Source organism: Marmota marmota, unplaced genomic scaffold (assembly GCF_001458135.2).
Source record: "Marmota marmota marmota unplaced genomic scaffold, marMar, whole genome shotgun sequence".
NCBI lineage: Eukaryota > Metazoa > Chordata > Mammalia > Rodentia > Sciuridae > Marmota > Marmota marmota.
Window position 1 is genome coordinate 9,620,149 of NW_026000119.1, and position 15,402 is coordinate 9,635,550.

Consider the following 15,402-nt stretch of genomic DNA (forward strand, 5'->3'; position numbering starts at 1 on the left):
CGTGGTTCATTTCTTTTCTTTCTCTTTTCTTTTTCTATTTCTTTTTTTTTAGGGGGCGAGGGAGAGTGCTGGGGATTAAACCCAGAGCCTTGCACATGGAACACAAGTGCTCTCTCACTGAGCTGTATCTCTAGCCCCTCTCCTTTCCTGAGACTATTCATCTAGGATATCATCATCTGAAAACCATAATCTGATTTATTGATTAGAGCATCAGTTTTATCATCATTATTAGAGTCCTGAGCAATGGTTGAAGCTGGGAATGATTTTTCCCTCAGAGGATATTTGGCAATGTTTGGAGACATTGTTTGGTTGTCACATCTAGGAATGGGGCGATACCATGGCATTTATTGAATAGAGGCCAAAGATGCTGCTAAAGATGAGACAGTTTCCTACCACAACATTTTTCTGTTCTAGCCAGGCATGGTGGTACAGTCCTATAATCCCAGTGACTTGGGAGATGAGTCAGAAAGATTGCAAGTTTGAGGCCAACCTTGGCAAGTTACAGACTATCCCCCTGCCCCCTCACCCCCAACTAAGAAAATTATCAGGCCCAAAATATTAGCGGTGGAGAGAAACCCCAGATTAGAATGTTGGTATCTGCCTCTTTGCATTTATTTTCTGTGTCTAAAATTTCTTCTGTTGGTTTTTTTTCTACTTGCCATTATGGGTGAAAAAGGAAAAATTCTGATCTTTCAACTGTGTCCAGACTCTTAATACCTTCTTGATAGTGATACAGCACAGCATGAAAAAAACAAAAACAAACTGATCTTGCAGTAGTGATTAATTTAATAGTATATCATTCTTTTGGATGTTCCAACCATACTTCCCAGTTTAGTCTTTTGGTTGGGATAGTGAGAAAAGTTGATAAGTAGTGTGAAAAAATTACTTGGATACTGAAATATCAGAATGTTTCAAGGTATAGGAAAAATAAGATCATTAAGATCCCGTAAATCAAATTTATAAAAGGGTTCAGCAACCTATATGGTAGTTGCAAAATGGAATGAATTTAGCTTATTCAAGAAAGTACATTTTCTCCTTGTTCTTCAGAAGATCTCAATAATGTCATAAATTATTAATCTTTAAAATAGAATTGATTATAAAAACAACTGTCCCAGAGTACAGAATGGATGTTGTATAGTTGATGAGATTGGGCACATTTGGGGTGGTATGACAATAAACTGGATGTTGTATGATAAAAGCTTTTGCAATTATAAAGATTTGATAAAGGCTGAATTTAATTTACATCCTTTCTCAAAGAGTTTTTAGGGTTTTAATAGTTGGTTATAAAGTCCTTTTTACATTCACTGGAACATAATTAGTAATGTCTAGTTAAAGTGTAGAGTACCTAAGAAATTTTCAAATAAAAATGTTTCATATTTTATACTATTATAAAATTGTGTGACTCAAGTTTTAGTCACTTCAAGTGGGTATTTTAGGTGGTATTATATCTGTTGTCATCGTTCAAAAATCTTTGAAATGTCTATTCTGCAGTTGTTTTTTGTGAGTGCTGATAGCACAATGAAAATTCACCAAGAGCTGTAGAATTCTTGTTTTGATTTTTTAAAAATTTGCTAAAAGATACTCTGAGCAAAATTAAATAAAATTGACTGTTAAATACTCTTTTTTTCAGAAGTGAGGAGACCATCAAAATATTACTATTGTTTTTTAAATAAAAATGATTAAAAGACAAGTAAAAGATACTTGTGCAATTGCAGCATTGTTGGAAACCCTCTCATAACTTAAAAAAATAATCTCATTAGTGTATGAATTCTTACGTTTTTATTTAAAGATCTGATACACATTTATGCTTATGAATAACTGACATTTTAAATCAGAGGAAAGAGTATTAGGATAATTGATTATCTGTGCCATTGCTAATTGCCTGTTCTTTGGGAGTGGGCAAATGCAATTGAAGTTAATTTTCTGAAAAAGTTTAACAAAAGGATTTCAATAAAACTTTGTTGAAGGAATCCCCTTAACATTTCCTTGTTCCCCCCCAAATTTGGTGACCTACTAACAAAGGTTCTCTTGGTAATTCACGTTAAATATTGTGCCTGCACTGTGTTGTGAAAGGGCTGAACTGGGCTTTGAATGAGCTGGCCCAGAAGAGCTTGCAAATGCCTAACAGAAACAGTTTGTGCTAGCAGCTTCAACCTGCATGAATTCACTGTGTTCTCAAGGAGAACACTCTGCTTTGTTTGTGGTTGAAATATCATTCAGCAAAACTCTTCACCGCTCTTGGAAACAAAAAATTGACTCTTAAAACTCGGTATTTTCATTAGATTGTAGTTTTAGCATCTTGTGAAAGAAACATACAGTAGTGGCTTAAGCAAGGTTTATTTCTCATGGAAATGTCTAAATTATGTAGTTAACAGGAGCCCAGTATTTTTATTTATTTATTTTTTTTTTACATGTTCTTGTTCTTGTGTCCCTAGGACATTTTCTTGCCTGTATAGTCTAATGGTTTATATTCTGACCAGTGGAAAGTGGGTAGGTGAGGGGAAGGCAAACCCTTTCTTCTTAAGGGTACCACACAAAATTTTGTTTTTCTCTTCTGTTTGCAACCTCCAAAAAGGTTAGAAAATAGCCTTTATTTAGGATGACTCCGAAAAGCTCAGTGCCTAGCTAAATGTTCTATTATCATGAAAGAGCAGAGAACAGACATGTAGGAACAACTAGCAATGTCATCTGGACCATATGTAACAAATCTCAAATGGACTGAGGAAAAATAAATGAATGAAAAGCTGTAGGTATTAGTAGGCAAAGGAGGATGTGTTTATAATTTGTAGTTTACAGAAGTCTTTCCTAAATAATAGGCAGAAAGCACAAGATGTAAAAGGGAAACATTTGATGCCATTTTTAGTACGTGGGAATTAAAAATGACTGTAGTTGGTCATGGTGACACACACCTGTAGTCCCAACTAGCTGGGAGGCTAAGGCAATTGAAGTGAGTTTTCTGAAAAAGGCAGGAGGATCAAGAATTTGAGGCTAGCTTGGGCAACATAGTGAGACCCTGTCTGGGGTTTGGTGGGAGAAACGGCTGTATGACAAAGAGATGAGACCAGAAAAGTAAACATAACAAATGCAAATGAAAAAGATTAATATCTGGGCTGTGTAAAGACCTTCTTTGAATTGGTAAAAGACAAATACTCCAGTAAAATAAAAAAAATAGGCAGAGTGTATCAACAGATAATCTGCAGAAAAAATCCAATGGTTCATAAACATTAAAGTGTATTCTTTCTCATAAATTAAAATTGCATATTTTATAAAGGCTGTTATATATGTAACTAGTTCTGGTGAGTTTATGGGATCCAAGGATGCTATCATGCACAGTTGGTGGAAATGTAAATTAGTACTGCCATTTTGGAGCAGTTTGACTGCATCACAATTAATGATCTAATACCCTCTGAATCAATAGTTTCATTTTTAGGAATCTTGTAAAAAATAATCAAAATGTAGGCTAAGTGTTATCTGGACAAGAGTGTTTATGGTATCACTGTAGCGAAAGATTGTGAATTATATGAATAAGAGAACATTCTTAAAATTTAGCATATATCCATACCATGTTAATACTTTGTAGCTATTAAGAATGAAGTAGTTTTATACAGACAGTAAAATAATCCTCAGGATAAATTGTTAAGTAAAAAAGTTGTAGAACAGCATATATGAAAAGAATCTACTTATGTAAGGAGTGTAATGCAAATTGTGTGTATCTTTCACACCTCTTTTTCTCCCTATAAGTTCATTTTATAGGGAAAAGAGAAAGCCTTGAAGGGTAGATACCATTCTGTTTACAGTGCTAAATTTTGGAGAGGGACATTGGCAAGATGGGGGTTTACCCTGTATTCCTCAGGTTGTCACTGTAGTAAAAAGTAATCTAATCTTTTGGCTTTCATATGTTTTGTTAGGATTGGTCCAAAGGAAGATTTTTTCCACTGTTTGAAATGTAACTTATGCCTAGCTATGAATCTTCAAGGAAAACATAAGGTATATAATTCAGTTTGCATAATTTTTAAAATATTGCAATGTTTTTAAACATCAGCTTAAATTCTAATATATTTTGGAAGTATGATAATTTTCAGATATTAGCAAGTACAACTCTATATGTTACGTTTTAAAAAAGCAGTATTAAGTAGGTATTCTAAAATATACACCTGAACACATGATGTTGTACAATTTCTTTTCTGTAGTGTAAGAAATAATAATAATAACTGCTGAGGCCAGTTATTAGCATAATGTTGATAAATTCTAAGTTGGTTTATAGATTCTGATCATTGGTGCTGCTTTTGTGATTTACAGGAAAAATACTGAGTAGTGTAACCTATTCACTGAACATTCTATGAAAATTTAGAAAGTTTTTTATATTTCCATAATTAAGACAAATATTTTAAATCTGGATACAGGTATTTTATTATAATCCCAGGCTCTCCCTTATTATTTAAAAACTATCTAATAAAGGCTTAAATTTATAGTACTGATTCTACCTACTGTATGAATTTGGAGAATGGGGAATTGGTGTGGAGTGAAGTATAAATGATATTTTACGGGTATAGGAAATTCCAGATAAGGGAGAACAGTGAGTATCAACATTGTGTGCGTGTGTTAGAGATTGGAAAGAAAGTATTTGAAGTAATTCGCTTAGCACTCAACAAGGTTCAGTAGAAGACAAGGAAAAGAAGTTCTTGTAGAAATATAATCTTAGATAGTACCTGGCCTCAATAATAAAGATGAGTAATGAACATGTAGGAGATGGTAACAGGGAATTGGGGGAAAAGAACTGGGACTTTTAAAGAAGAATTCCAAGATTTTCAGTCCTGGTTTAAGGTACATGATTAGTAGATAGTGAATTTGTTAAAGATTGAACTTGGCTTTATAAACTTAATTTTAGAGTGAGAGCTAGATAAGATAATGGAGAGAATTTGAAGTTGATAGCCTCTTATAGATTGTGTTCTTGTGGTACTGTTCTATGCTCCAAAGCCTGTGTAGAGTTTGTGTAAGTGCACACAACCAATTCATTGCATGCTTACAGCATCTTTTACATTTCATCAACTCAAAGCTGTCAGATACATTATGATTGCAGAGATCTTAAAATGTCTGTGAAGTACACTTTAGAACAAAATGAAATATCTATTAGTGTTATTTTTTATATATAAGGAAAATAAGACTAAAGAAGTGGTGGCTTGTCTAAAATTTTAGGGGCTCATAAATGTTAGAGCAGAGATTACAGTCTCCTGATTTAAAATTTATTATTTTGAGGACTTTACTCTGCATTATACTCCATTGTCTTTAAAAAGCTATACATATTTTCTTTTATGATTTTTTTGTTCTTTTTTTTTTTTTGGTAAGTTATCTTGTATTGCCTGTATGTTAGTAAGTTCTTTTCAGGTGCTTCCATTAAAAGCAGGGGATGGTGTGATGCTTTCCCTTCTCTTTCTTCATGTAATCAGACATTAAGCCTTACCAAACTAAGAACTCAAGCTCTGAAGTCAGTCTCCCTGGGACTCAAATTTAATTCCGCCTCCTAAGTGTGCAACTTTGTCAGTTACTTAGCTTCTCTAGGCCTTTCTAATCTATAAAATGAAGTTATAATTTTACCTGTATCATCTAGGGTTGAGAGTTAATTGAGTTTATGCGGTACTTTACTTAACAAATAGCATATAGTAAATCTCAGCATGAGCTATTATTTGTACTATAAATATTCTTATTTATTGGCTTAGCATACCAATTTAGGGCAGTTACTTTGTAGTAAAACACATATAAAATAGAAAATTTCCAAACATTACTATCTTTGGAGCTTGGGCGTAATTAATACTTGATTCCCTGATTCAGTTTCCTTATCTTTTTAATGAAGGTACTCTGAATAGTGCAGATTTATTGAACATTTTCCTTGTTTTAGGTATTGTGTCTGCCCTGAAATAGTTGTGAAAATCAAGGAATTATTAATTTTATCTGACATACAAGAAATGTGTATTAGGGTTACCTATTGTTTTTAGCAAGTTGATTCTATCATTTTTATTATTACTACTACTATTATCTGGCATTTTTATCTATTTAAGCTTTTGTTAATGTTTCTCTTTTAAAACAGTGTATTGAAAATGTTTCCCGGCAGAATTGTCCAATATGTTTGGAGGTAAGCTTAAAATATTTTTCACTTTGGAAATCTTCCTTCTTGAATTTAGAATACTTTGATGTTTATATTGTCATCAAACAAGCACTAACATTTTTTTTCTTTATAGGACATTCACACATCCCGTGTTGTTGCTCATGTCTTGCCATGCGGACATCTTTTACATAGGTAAAATAACTTTCTTTTCCCTCAAAGATATTTGAAAATAGTGAAGAGAGTTTTTGTTTTTACTGAAACAATATTACTTTTTCTTTCAGAACATGCTATGAAGAAATGCTGAAAGAGTGCGTATTTGAGATTTTAAGTAATTGTGAGATGTCTTTTTTGTGTGTGCTTTTGGGGGTAGGGAGGTAGGCAGACATGACTGCTATTCACACTGTATTAGGCATGGCATATACTTAAATTGACATGAGTAAGTAGGTGAATAGTGTTAAACCAGGTAAGGCATCTTGGAGGATATAGAGCTACACATTTGTCCCCATGTCTCTATCGTCTCTATTATGCTTTATCTTCTTCCACAACTTGAGATAAATATCTCTTGTTATGTAGGTATACTTATCAGGAAACACAGTCTGTTCATGGTGTTTGAAAGACACTGAGGAATGTTGCTGAAATTTTTGTTTGGTTATTGTATTGGTCTAGTAATAAACTGCAAAGAAAATTGGTAAAGAAATTATCTAAAACTGGAACTAAAATGATATGAGAAGTAGTTAGGAAAAAAGAGACTGTATAATGTATTTTGGTTCTATGAATTGATGATCAGAAATTGTGATTTAATAGCCAAACAGAAGGAAACATTTTTTCAAATTTTTAGAAAGGAAATAATATGATCTGAATATCTTTTAGGGAATACAGTCTTTTCCTTGCATGACTGTATTAAGAACCTGAGGTTGCTTAACTAAGGAATAGCTTGACTGATGTTTTTAAGTATATGAAATATATTTTACAAAGACTGTGAGTTGATTTCTCTCCATTTTAGCAAACTGAGGAAAAAGACTTAGGGTTTAAAAATACTGTAAGATACTGGATTTAATTTAAAGCTTTTATAATGTAAGGGTTCCTAAAGAGATTTTTCTTGAAATAGAATAAATTTTATAGAATAATGCCTTATCTTGGATGGCTTATGTGCCAGTTAGCTTGCATCTTCTTATATGCTCAAGTTGAAATACCCTCCATTAAATATTCAGAAAATAACTTTTCTGTCTCTTCCAGAGGTTACAGATGTCCCTTATGTATGCACTCTGCTTTAGATATGACTCGGTACTGGAGGCAGCTGGATGATGAGGTAGCACAGACTCCTATGCCATCAGAATATCAGAACATGACTGTGGATGTGAGTAGAATCAGTTCTTAAAACTTTTCAGGTTTCTTATTGATACTCTTAAAAATTTTTATCCTTTTACTTAGATTTGTCTGGAAAATACTACTTTGATATAAATTGCATTGTGATGATTAATGGGAAGGACAAAATGATTTTTAAATTTTAGTTGTGTTGAGCTCAAACCCAAGAAAAAAGTCCTAAGAATACCTTTGTGTGGTTTTTCCCAACACTAGATGGCAGGCAAAAACTTTATTCTGAATTATTTGCACATTACCTGCCAGTCAATAATGAAACTGGATAGAGGTGGATCATTGATGTTTTATTTTCATTTTTATTTGTATTTATTTCAAATGTTTATTGAAGGAGAACATGTTCTCTGATTTTTGAAGTTTAAATTTTGTTTTTTGATGTTTAGTACCCTTTTTATTCTGTCTTAGTCTTATTTTATTTGGTCTTAACTAATTAGCTTATAACCTGAAGTATAAGAAGTATTTCTATGCCTTTTGCTTTACAGAAAATGACCATCTTTATTCTACTAATTGAGATGTGCAGCTCTACTAGTCTGTTCTTAGCATAGTATTGAGTTAAAGATCAGAATGAGAAAGCTAAATTGCTTTCTGATGCTTTAATAATTTTGGCACATATAAAATACTTCCTCACACAAGAATAAAACCAATTTTTAAAAATTTTATTCACTCTGGAAAGTTTTTTAATTCATGTGGGAAATTGAATTGTTAAGACAGTGAAAGATGATCATTTTTAGACTAGTGAGAATCATGTGATGTTTTACTAGAGGCTGAAGTGTGCTATTTCATGTAGATTTTTTTTTTTAAATAATAGCTTTGTTAGGTTATAATTCATGTACATCCTCATTCCTTTGTTAGTATATTCATGGAATTGTATAAAGATCACCATAATTTTAGAACATTTTTATTACCCCCCAAAGAAATCCTGTTTCCAGTAGTAGTCACTGGGCTCCTCAGGCCTAGAAAACCACTAATCTTTCCACATTTAGACAGTATTTTTAAAAGAATAGTTTTCCAAATTATAATTTAAAGCAAATTTGGAAATTTTCTGTTTATGATGGTATGACTGAAATGGGTGCTTTTAATGCGTAGTGGTGATATTGATCTGTTTTTAGGTTAATGCCTAATTTTTCATGAGGTCACTTAGCACCAAAAGAGATGAATTTTATTAAAGGGTGTTTTATTGTCATTTTGGGGATGAGACAAGAGTCTCCTGTCTCTGCTCAATTTTAGAAATCACTCCTTTTAAAAATTTTTTATTTTTATTTTTATTTTTTTATTTTGAGATAGGGTCTTGATAGGTTGCTGAGATTGGCCTAAAACTTGTGATCCTTCTGCCTCATCCTCCAATGCAGCTGGGTTACAGCCCTGTGCCACTATGCCCAGCACTGTATTTTCATTTTCTAAGTTTGAAGTTTTTAATACTTTTTTAGAGTTTTCAGTGAAAAAAAAGATTTCTACTTGTGGAAATGTTTAAGTATGTGTATCTTTGCATCTTTAATATGCTTGTCAAGAGATTGTTATAAGCAGACAATGCCACTTATGTCAATCACATTTAAAGTACTTACCTTGAATTCATCTCTTCACTTTTCAGATTCTCTGCAATGACTGCAATGGACGATCTACAGTCCAGTTCCATATTTTAGGCATGAAATGTAAGATCTGTGAATCCTACAATACTGCTCAAGCTGGAGGACGTAGAATTTCACTAGATCAGCAATAAACAGCCTATACTTCACTGGAAAACTCAGCTTTTGTGATACAGAAAAAAGCTCAATGGCTGATGTTATACTGTGTCATAATCTGTGCATTGGAGTTGATGTGTTTTGTACTAGTGTCACAGCATAAAATCATATTACAAGTACTTATGGATTCAGGGTCTCTTTATAGAATTATCATAGCTCTTTATTGGATGAAAGCCTCTGTGCTTGTGTTTTGATTGGAAATTCCTTTAGTGTCAGTTGTTTGGAAGCCAATGATGTTTGCCATTGATATACATATTCGTAGAAGTATGTTATATTTTCATGGAACTAGGTGACACTGTGTGCACAGAATTGATAGAACTGCACTTAATTCTCAGTAGTGTTCTTGACTTTAAGGGCTGTGCTATAATGAGAATAAGTTCTACCTAATTGTTTAAACCTAATTATCTATGCTTTCAATTTTTTTAAGACAGTCCTTAGGATCCTCTAAGTGAATTTTGATGTAATAAATGCTAATAAAATTATATCAAAAGATTTTTATAGAAGTTTTTTCTCAAGATTGTGTATTTTTGACTCATAACGGCAATGTGATGTTTCATAAGCTAAAATAAATCCTCCTTTCTTTTGAGGTATTCTTCTATGAGAGCAGTTAGAAAAATGTTATGTAAAATACTCTGACTTTCTCAGAGCCTTGCTTAAATAGCAATATTGAAAATAATTTATGTAGGTGGCCCAAAATTATTTTTCAAAGAATTAGTCATCCTTCAGCAGGTATTTATTGGATAACTGTTGTGTACCAGAAATGGATCTAAATGTTGCAGACAGCAGTGAACAGTAAAGACAGAAGTCCCTGCCCTCATGGCGGTACATTCTAGTGTTGCACATATTTGATTAGCACATTCCTTATTTGTCCTTGTTGTTAATGAATGGTTTATTTCTTCCCTAAAGGCTTGTATTGGATATGCCTGGCAAGATCTGTTTTTGTAATACTTTTGGGGGTCTTGTGTAATGGAATTAAATATACTTCTTAATTCAAGAACAAAGTTAACATTCTTGATAATCTAGTCAACTTTTGCAGTAGTGTCAGTATTCAGTAGATAGCATTAGGTTAGGAAGTAAAATGTATGTTCACTGATGAGTACTTAATAAGCACCAGTTGAATCTCCAGTGTATAAGAAGATAGTCTAATAACTAGAAATCCTAACAGTTCGGGTACATTTATTTTTTCTTTGGTTAAAATCTCTTTACCTGGATAAAGGTAGCAATATTGGGGCTCAGATTTTTATGTTATCCATTGTTTTAGCCAGCTTTCTATTGCTGTGATAAAATACATGAGATAATAAACTTATTAAGAGAAAAGGTTTATTTCAGCTCACAGTTCCAGAGATCAGTCCAAGGTCACTTAGCTCAATTGTTTTTGGGCTTATGGTAATGCAGAACATTATGGTTGGGAGATGAAAGAGCCAGTGTTCTTATACCTCCTTCAAGTTCATGCCCCGATTGACCTAACTTCCTCCAAGTAGGCCCCACCTTTTAAAGGTTCCACCATCTCTAAGTAGCACTACAGGCTAGGGAGCAACCCTTTTTAACAGACTTTTGTTGTTTCATATCCAAACTGTTTCACCAATGTTTATATCTTCTGTGTTATACTCTTTGTGTTTTCTCCCTTTATGTGTTTCCTTGGCCTGAATAGGGTAGCAGTGCTGTCTTGATTTGGAGAAGGTGTATGATATGTTGCCAGGTATTACTGGCCAGTGTACAGAGAAGGAGAGACTAGTTTTCCAGATGTAATGCTTTTTGTTTCTGTTACCTCATCCTGCCAAACTAATTTTAGAATTTAACATACTTGAGTAAATAACAGTTTCTGAGTGTCCGAATTAGGAATCAGATCCAGGTCTGTGACTTCAAACTCACTATACCACATTGTCTTTGACCCTAACTTCCATTGTGCTAAAATACCCCTGATAGCTAATTATCTGTTTTTGAAGAACTCATGATTTATTTGATTGACCTATTTTTCAGTGACTATAGTTTTTAGGAATGCCTTATTTCAAAATCTGATTTTATCTGCAATTCAGGATCCAAATTTGTGTAAGATAATGCAAGATAATGTGCAATCACTTATTAATTCTATCCAATCATATACTTGGAACAGTTTTCAATTGCCCTCAGAGTGTCCAGGCTGTGGTACTCAGGGTTCCTTCAAGGATATGTCCATGATATGTCAACCCAGCGCTTAAAATGCTTTAATTCTCATTCACAATCAGAATAAAAGCAGTCCCTTAGCATATAATAATATATAATAATATGCAATCTAATACTTAATTTTCTTTTACTTTTTTAATTTTAAAAATATTTTTGCTGTAGGAAAGAAGCAAAGGTAAAACACTCTCAGGAATAAATACTTTTAGTATTTTAACAGAAACTTCTTTTACTGTACATGAAGACTTTAAAAACTTACAGGAATGTTAAACACTTAGCTTGATCTTTATTTTATTTATTTATTTATTTATTTTTTAAAAGAGAGAGAGGAGAGGGAGGGGGAGAGAAAGAGAGAGAATTTTTTAATGTTTATTGTTTAGTTTTCGGCAGACACAACATCTTTGTTTGTATGTGGTGCTGAGGATCGAACCCGGGCCGCACGCATGCCAGGCGAGCACGCTACCGCTTGAGCCACATCCCCAGCCCAATTAGCTTGATCTTTAGTAGAATAATAGTTTGTGAAACAAGGTTTAGTAGAATTGTGTGTCCCTAAAATAAGATAATTTGTTAGCTATGGTTTACTTATTTTAAGAATCAGTAGCTCAATGTTTATGAGTTTCTTGGTGCATAGCTAATTATCAACTTCTTTTGTCATTAAAGAAATATGTATCAAGATACTCATTTTTAATCTTTTAGTTTCTGGTTACTTCTTAACCAGTACATGGAGCTTTGTATGATATTCTTTAATTTTGGTCATGAATTAAAATTAGGAACTAAGGAACCAATTTATAAGTACCTGACACTTAATAGGGGTCCAGTAGGTGAATAGACTGATTTGGAATGAATTAGTTTGATATGATAGATGCTCAGAACTATGACACTTTGTTTTTTGTTTTTAAAATTTTAATATGTCAAATAGTTGTATATATTATGTACTTTTGGGGTACAGTGTGATATTTTGATATTTTGATATTTTTGCTTATTTTCCTGTGCTTAGTTATCGTCTGGCTTTGTTATCAGGATAGTGATGACCATATAAAATGAGTTTGAAAATATTCCTTCTGATTTACATTGTGAAATGATTAAATCAGGATAGTTAATAAGTCTGCCTCTCATACCATTTTTATGTGATGAACACTTACAATATACTCAGTAATTTTGAACAATGTGGTACATTATTTATTGTAGTTACCATTCTGTGTAATAGCATCATTAAAGCTTATTCCTCTTGTCTAACTGAAATTTTAAACCTTATGATCAGCATCTCTTCTTTATTTGGCCATCCCTCTCCCTCAGCCTCTGGTTACCGCCATTCTATTCTACTCTTTGAGTTCGGTTTTATTTTGGATTACTTAGTATAGTGCCCTCTGGGATCATCTGTGTAAATACAAATAATAGAATTTTCTTTTTTTTTATAGGTGAATATATTCTATTGTTTGTGTGTACATGTTTTCTTTATCCATTCATCCAATGATGGATACTTTGATTCCATATCTATTGTGAATAATGCTGCGGTGAACATAGAAGTGCGGATGTCATTTTTCAACATTCTGATTACAAATCTTTTAGATACATACTTAGAAGTGAGATTGTGGGTCACATGGAAATTCTATTTTTTGTTTTCTGAGGAACCTTCAGACTGTTTCCCATATGGCTTTATTAATTAACATTCCCACCAAGTGTGCAAAGGATCCCTTTTCTCCACATCCTGATCAACACTTATTTTTTGTAATAGCTGTTCCAACAAGTGTGAGGAGATGTCTCTTGTGGTTTTCATTTGCATTTCCCTGATGCTTAGTGAACATGATAATTTTTTCATATGTTTACTGGCCATCTGTATATCTTCTTAGTAATGTATTTTTAGGTCTTTGTCCATTTTAAAATTGGCTTCTTTATTTTCTTGCTATTGAGTTCCTTATCTGTTTTGAATATTAGCACCTTATGAGGTTCAATGGTTTGCAATTTCTTCCATTTTGTGGATTGTTTCATCTTCTATCAGTTGTTTGTTTTGCAGAAGCTTTTTAATTTGATGGAATTCCATATATTTTTTGCTTTGGTTGCTTAAATGCTTTTAAGAGTCTATCGAATAAATCTTTGCTCAGATAAATATGTAACATTTTGCTCTGTTTCCTTCTAGAAGTTTTGTAGTTTTAAATCTTAGGTTTATGTTTTTAATCCATTTTGAGTTGATTTTTGAATGTGGTGTGACATAAGGTTCCAGTTTCATTCTGTATATGGATATCCAGTTTTTCCAGCACCACCTCTTGAATATACTGTCCCTTCCCCCAGAGTGTATTTGTTTTGTTGAAAATAAACTGACGTTAGGTGTGTGGGTTTATTTTGGGGCTCACTGTCCTGTTCCATTTTTAATGTGTGTGTGTGTGTGTGTTTTTTGTCAGTACCATATTATTTGGATTCCTTTAGCCTTGTAATAGATTTTGAAATCAGTTAGTATGGTGCCTCAGCTTTGTTGTTTTTCCTCAAGATTGCTTTGGCTATTGGAAGTAGTCTTTTGGTTTCATATGAATTTTAAGTTATTCTTAAAATTTCTGTAAAAAATGACATTGGGATTGCTATAGGGATTGTGTTGAGTCTGTCTATCACTTTGGGTGTTTATGAATTTTTTTTTAGTTGTAGTTGGACACATACCTTTATTTTATTTATTTATTTTTATGTGGTGCTGAGGATCAAACCCAGCACCTCGCACATGTTAGGCGAGCACTCTACCCCTGAGCCACAACCCCAGCCCCTAGTTATGGACATTTTAACAGTATTCTTCTAATCCATGAACACAGTATACCTTCCATTTATTTGTATTGTCTACTATTTCTTTCATCAGTGTTTTATAGTGTTTAGTATACAGACCTTTCACCTTCTTGGTAACACTGCTAAATATGTATGTATGTACTTATTTATGTGATTATGAATGGACTTGATTTTTAGTTTTTTCTTCATTTATCAGTTCTGATTTTTTTCAGATGAAATCTTTAATAAGAGTTTTCTGTTATAAGATCATGTCATCTGCAAACATTTCTTTATATTTAAATACCTCTGGATTTTCTTTTTCTTTTCTAGTTGGTCTGGCTAGAATTTTTTATACTGTTAAAAAAACAGTGGGTGAGACTGGGCATCATTGTCTTGTTATTGATATTCAAGGAGAAACCTCAGCTTTTCACTGTTAAATATGATGCTAACTGTGGGCTATTTATATATGGCGTTTTTGTTTTGGGTACATTATTTCTAGCCTAAGTTATTGACAATTTTTCACTTTTATTTTTATCATGAGAGGAGTTTGAATTTTGTTTAATGCTTTTTCTGAATCTATTGAGATGATCATTTTTTTTGTCTTTCATTCTGTTAGGTGTATTTTATTTATTCATTTTCATATGTTGAACTATCCTGCACTACAAGACAAATTCCCTTTGTTCATATTGAATATCCTTTTAATGTGCTATTAAATTTGGTTTGCTAGTATTTTTTGAAGATTTTTTTTTCCATCTGCATTCATCAGTGATATTGGTCTATGATTTTCCTTTCTTATAGTGTCTTCATCTGGCTTTATTATCAGGATGATGATGACCTTATAAAATGAGTTTGAAAATATTCCTTCTGATTTTTTTTTATAAGAGTTTGTGAAGGATTAATATTAGTTCTTTAAATGTTTGGCAGGATTCTGCTGTGAAGTCACCTGGTCCTGGGCTTTGTGGTAGGGGTTAAATTATTGACTCAATTTTCTTACTTGTTGTTGGTCTGTTTAAATTTTCTATTTCTTCTTTTTTTTTTTTTTATTTATTTTTTTTTTAATTTTTTATTGTGGGTTGTTCAAAACATTACAAATTTCTTGACATATCATATTCCACACTTTGATTCAAGTGGGTTATGAACTCCCACCTTCACCCCATACACAGATTGCAGAATCACATCAGTTACACATCCATTGATTTACAAATTGTCATCCTAGTGTCTGTTGTGCTCCGCTGCCTTTCCCATCCTCCACCCTCCCCCCTCCCCACCTCTCCCCTC

At 32.9% G+C, this 15,402-nt stretch overlaps 1 protein-coding gene across 1 annotated transcript in view; it reads left to right on the plus strand.

Moving 5' to 3' along the window:
• The window catches only part of Rchy1 (ring finger and CHY zinc finger domain containing 1), a 16,690-nt gene extending 6,979 nt beyond the window's left edge, over positions 1-9,711 (plus strand). Inside the window, exons 4-9 of the mRNA XM_015499294.2 lie at positions 3,909-3,987; positions 6,086-6,130; positions 6,237-6,295; positions 6,385-6,411; positions 7,340-7,460; positions 9,069-9,711. Coding sequence (XP_015354780.1) covers positions 3,909-3,987; positions 6,086-6,130; positions 6,237-6,295; positions 6,385-6,411; positions 7,340-7,460; positions 9,069-9,197 — 460 coding nt within the window. The 3' untranslated portion in view covers positions 9,198-9,711. The remainder of the gene's footprint in view (positions 1-3,908; positions 3,988-6,085; positions 6,131-6,236; positions 6,296-6,384; positions 6,412-7,339; positions 7,461-9,068) is intronic.
• The last annotated feature ends 5,691 nt before the right edge of the window (positions 9,712-15,402 follow it).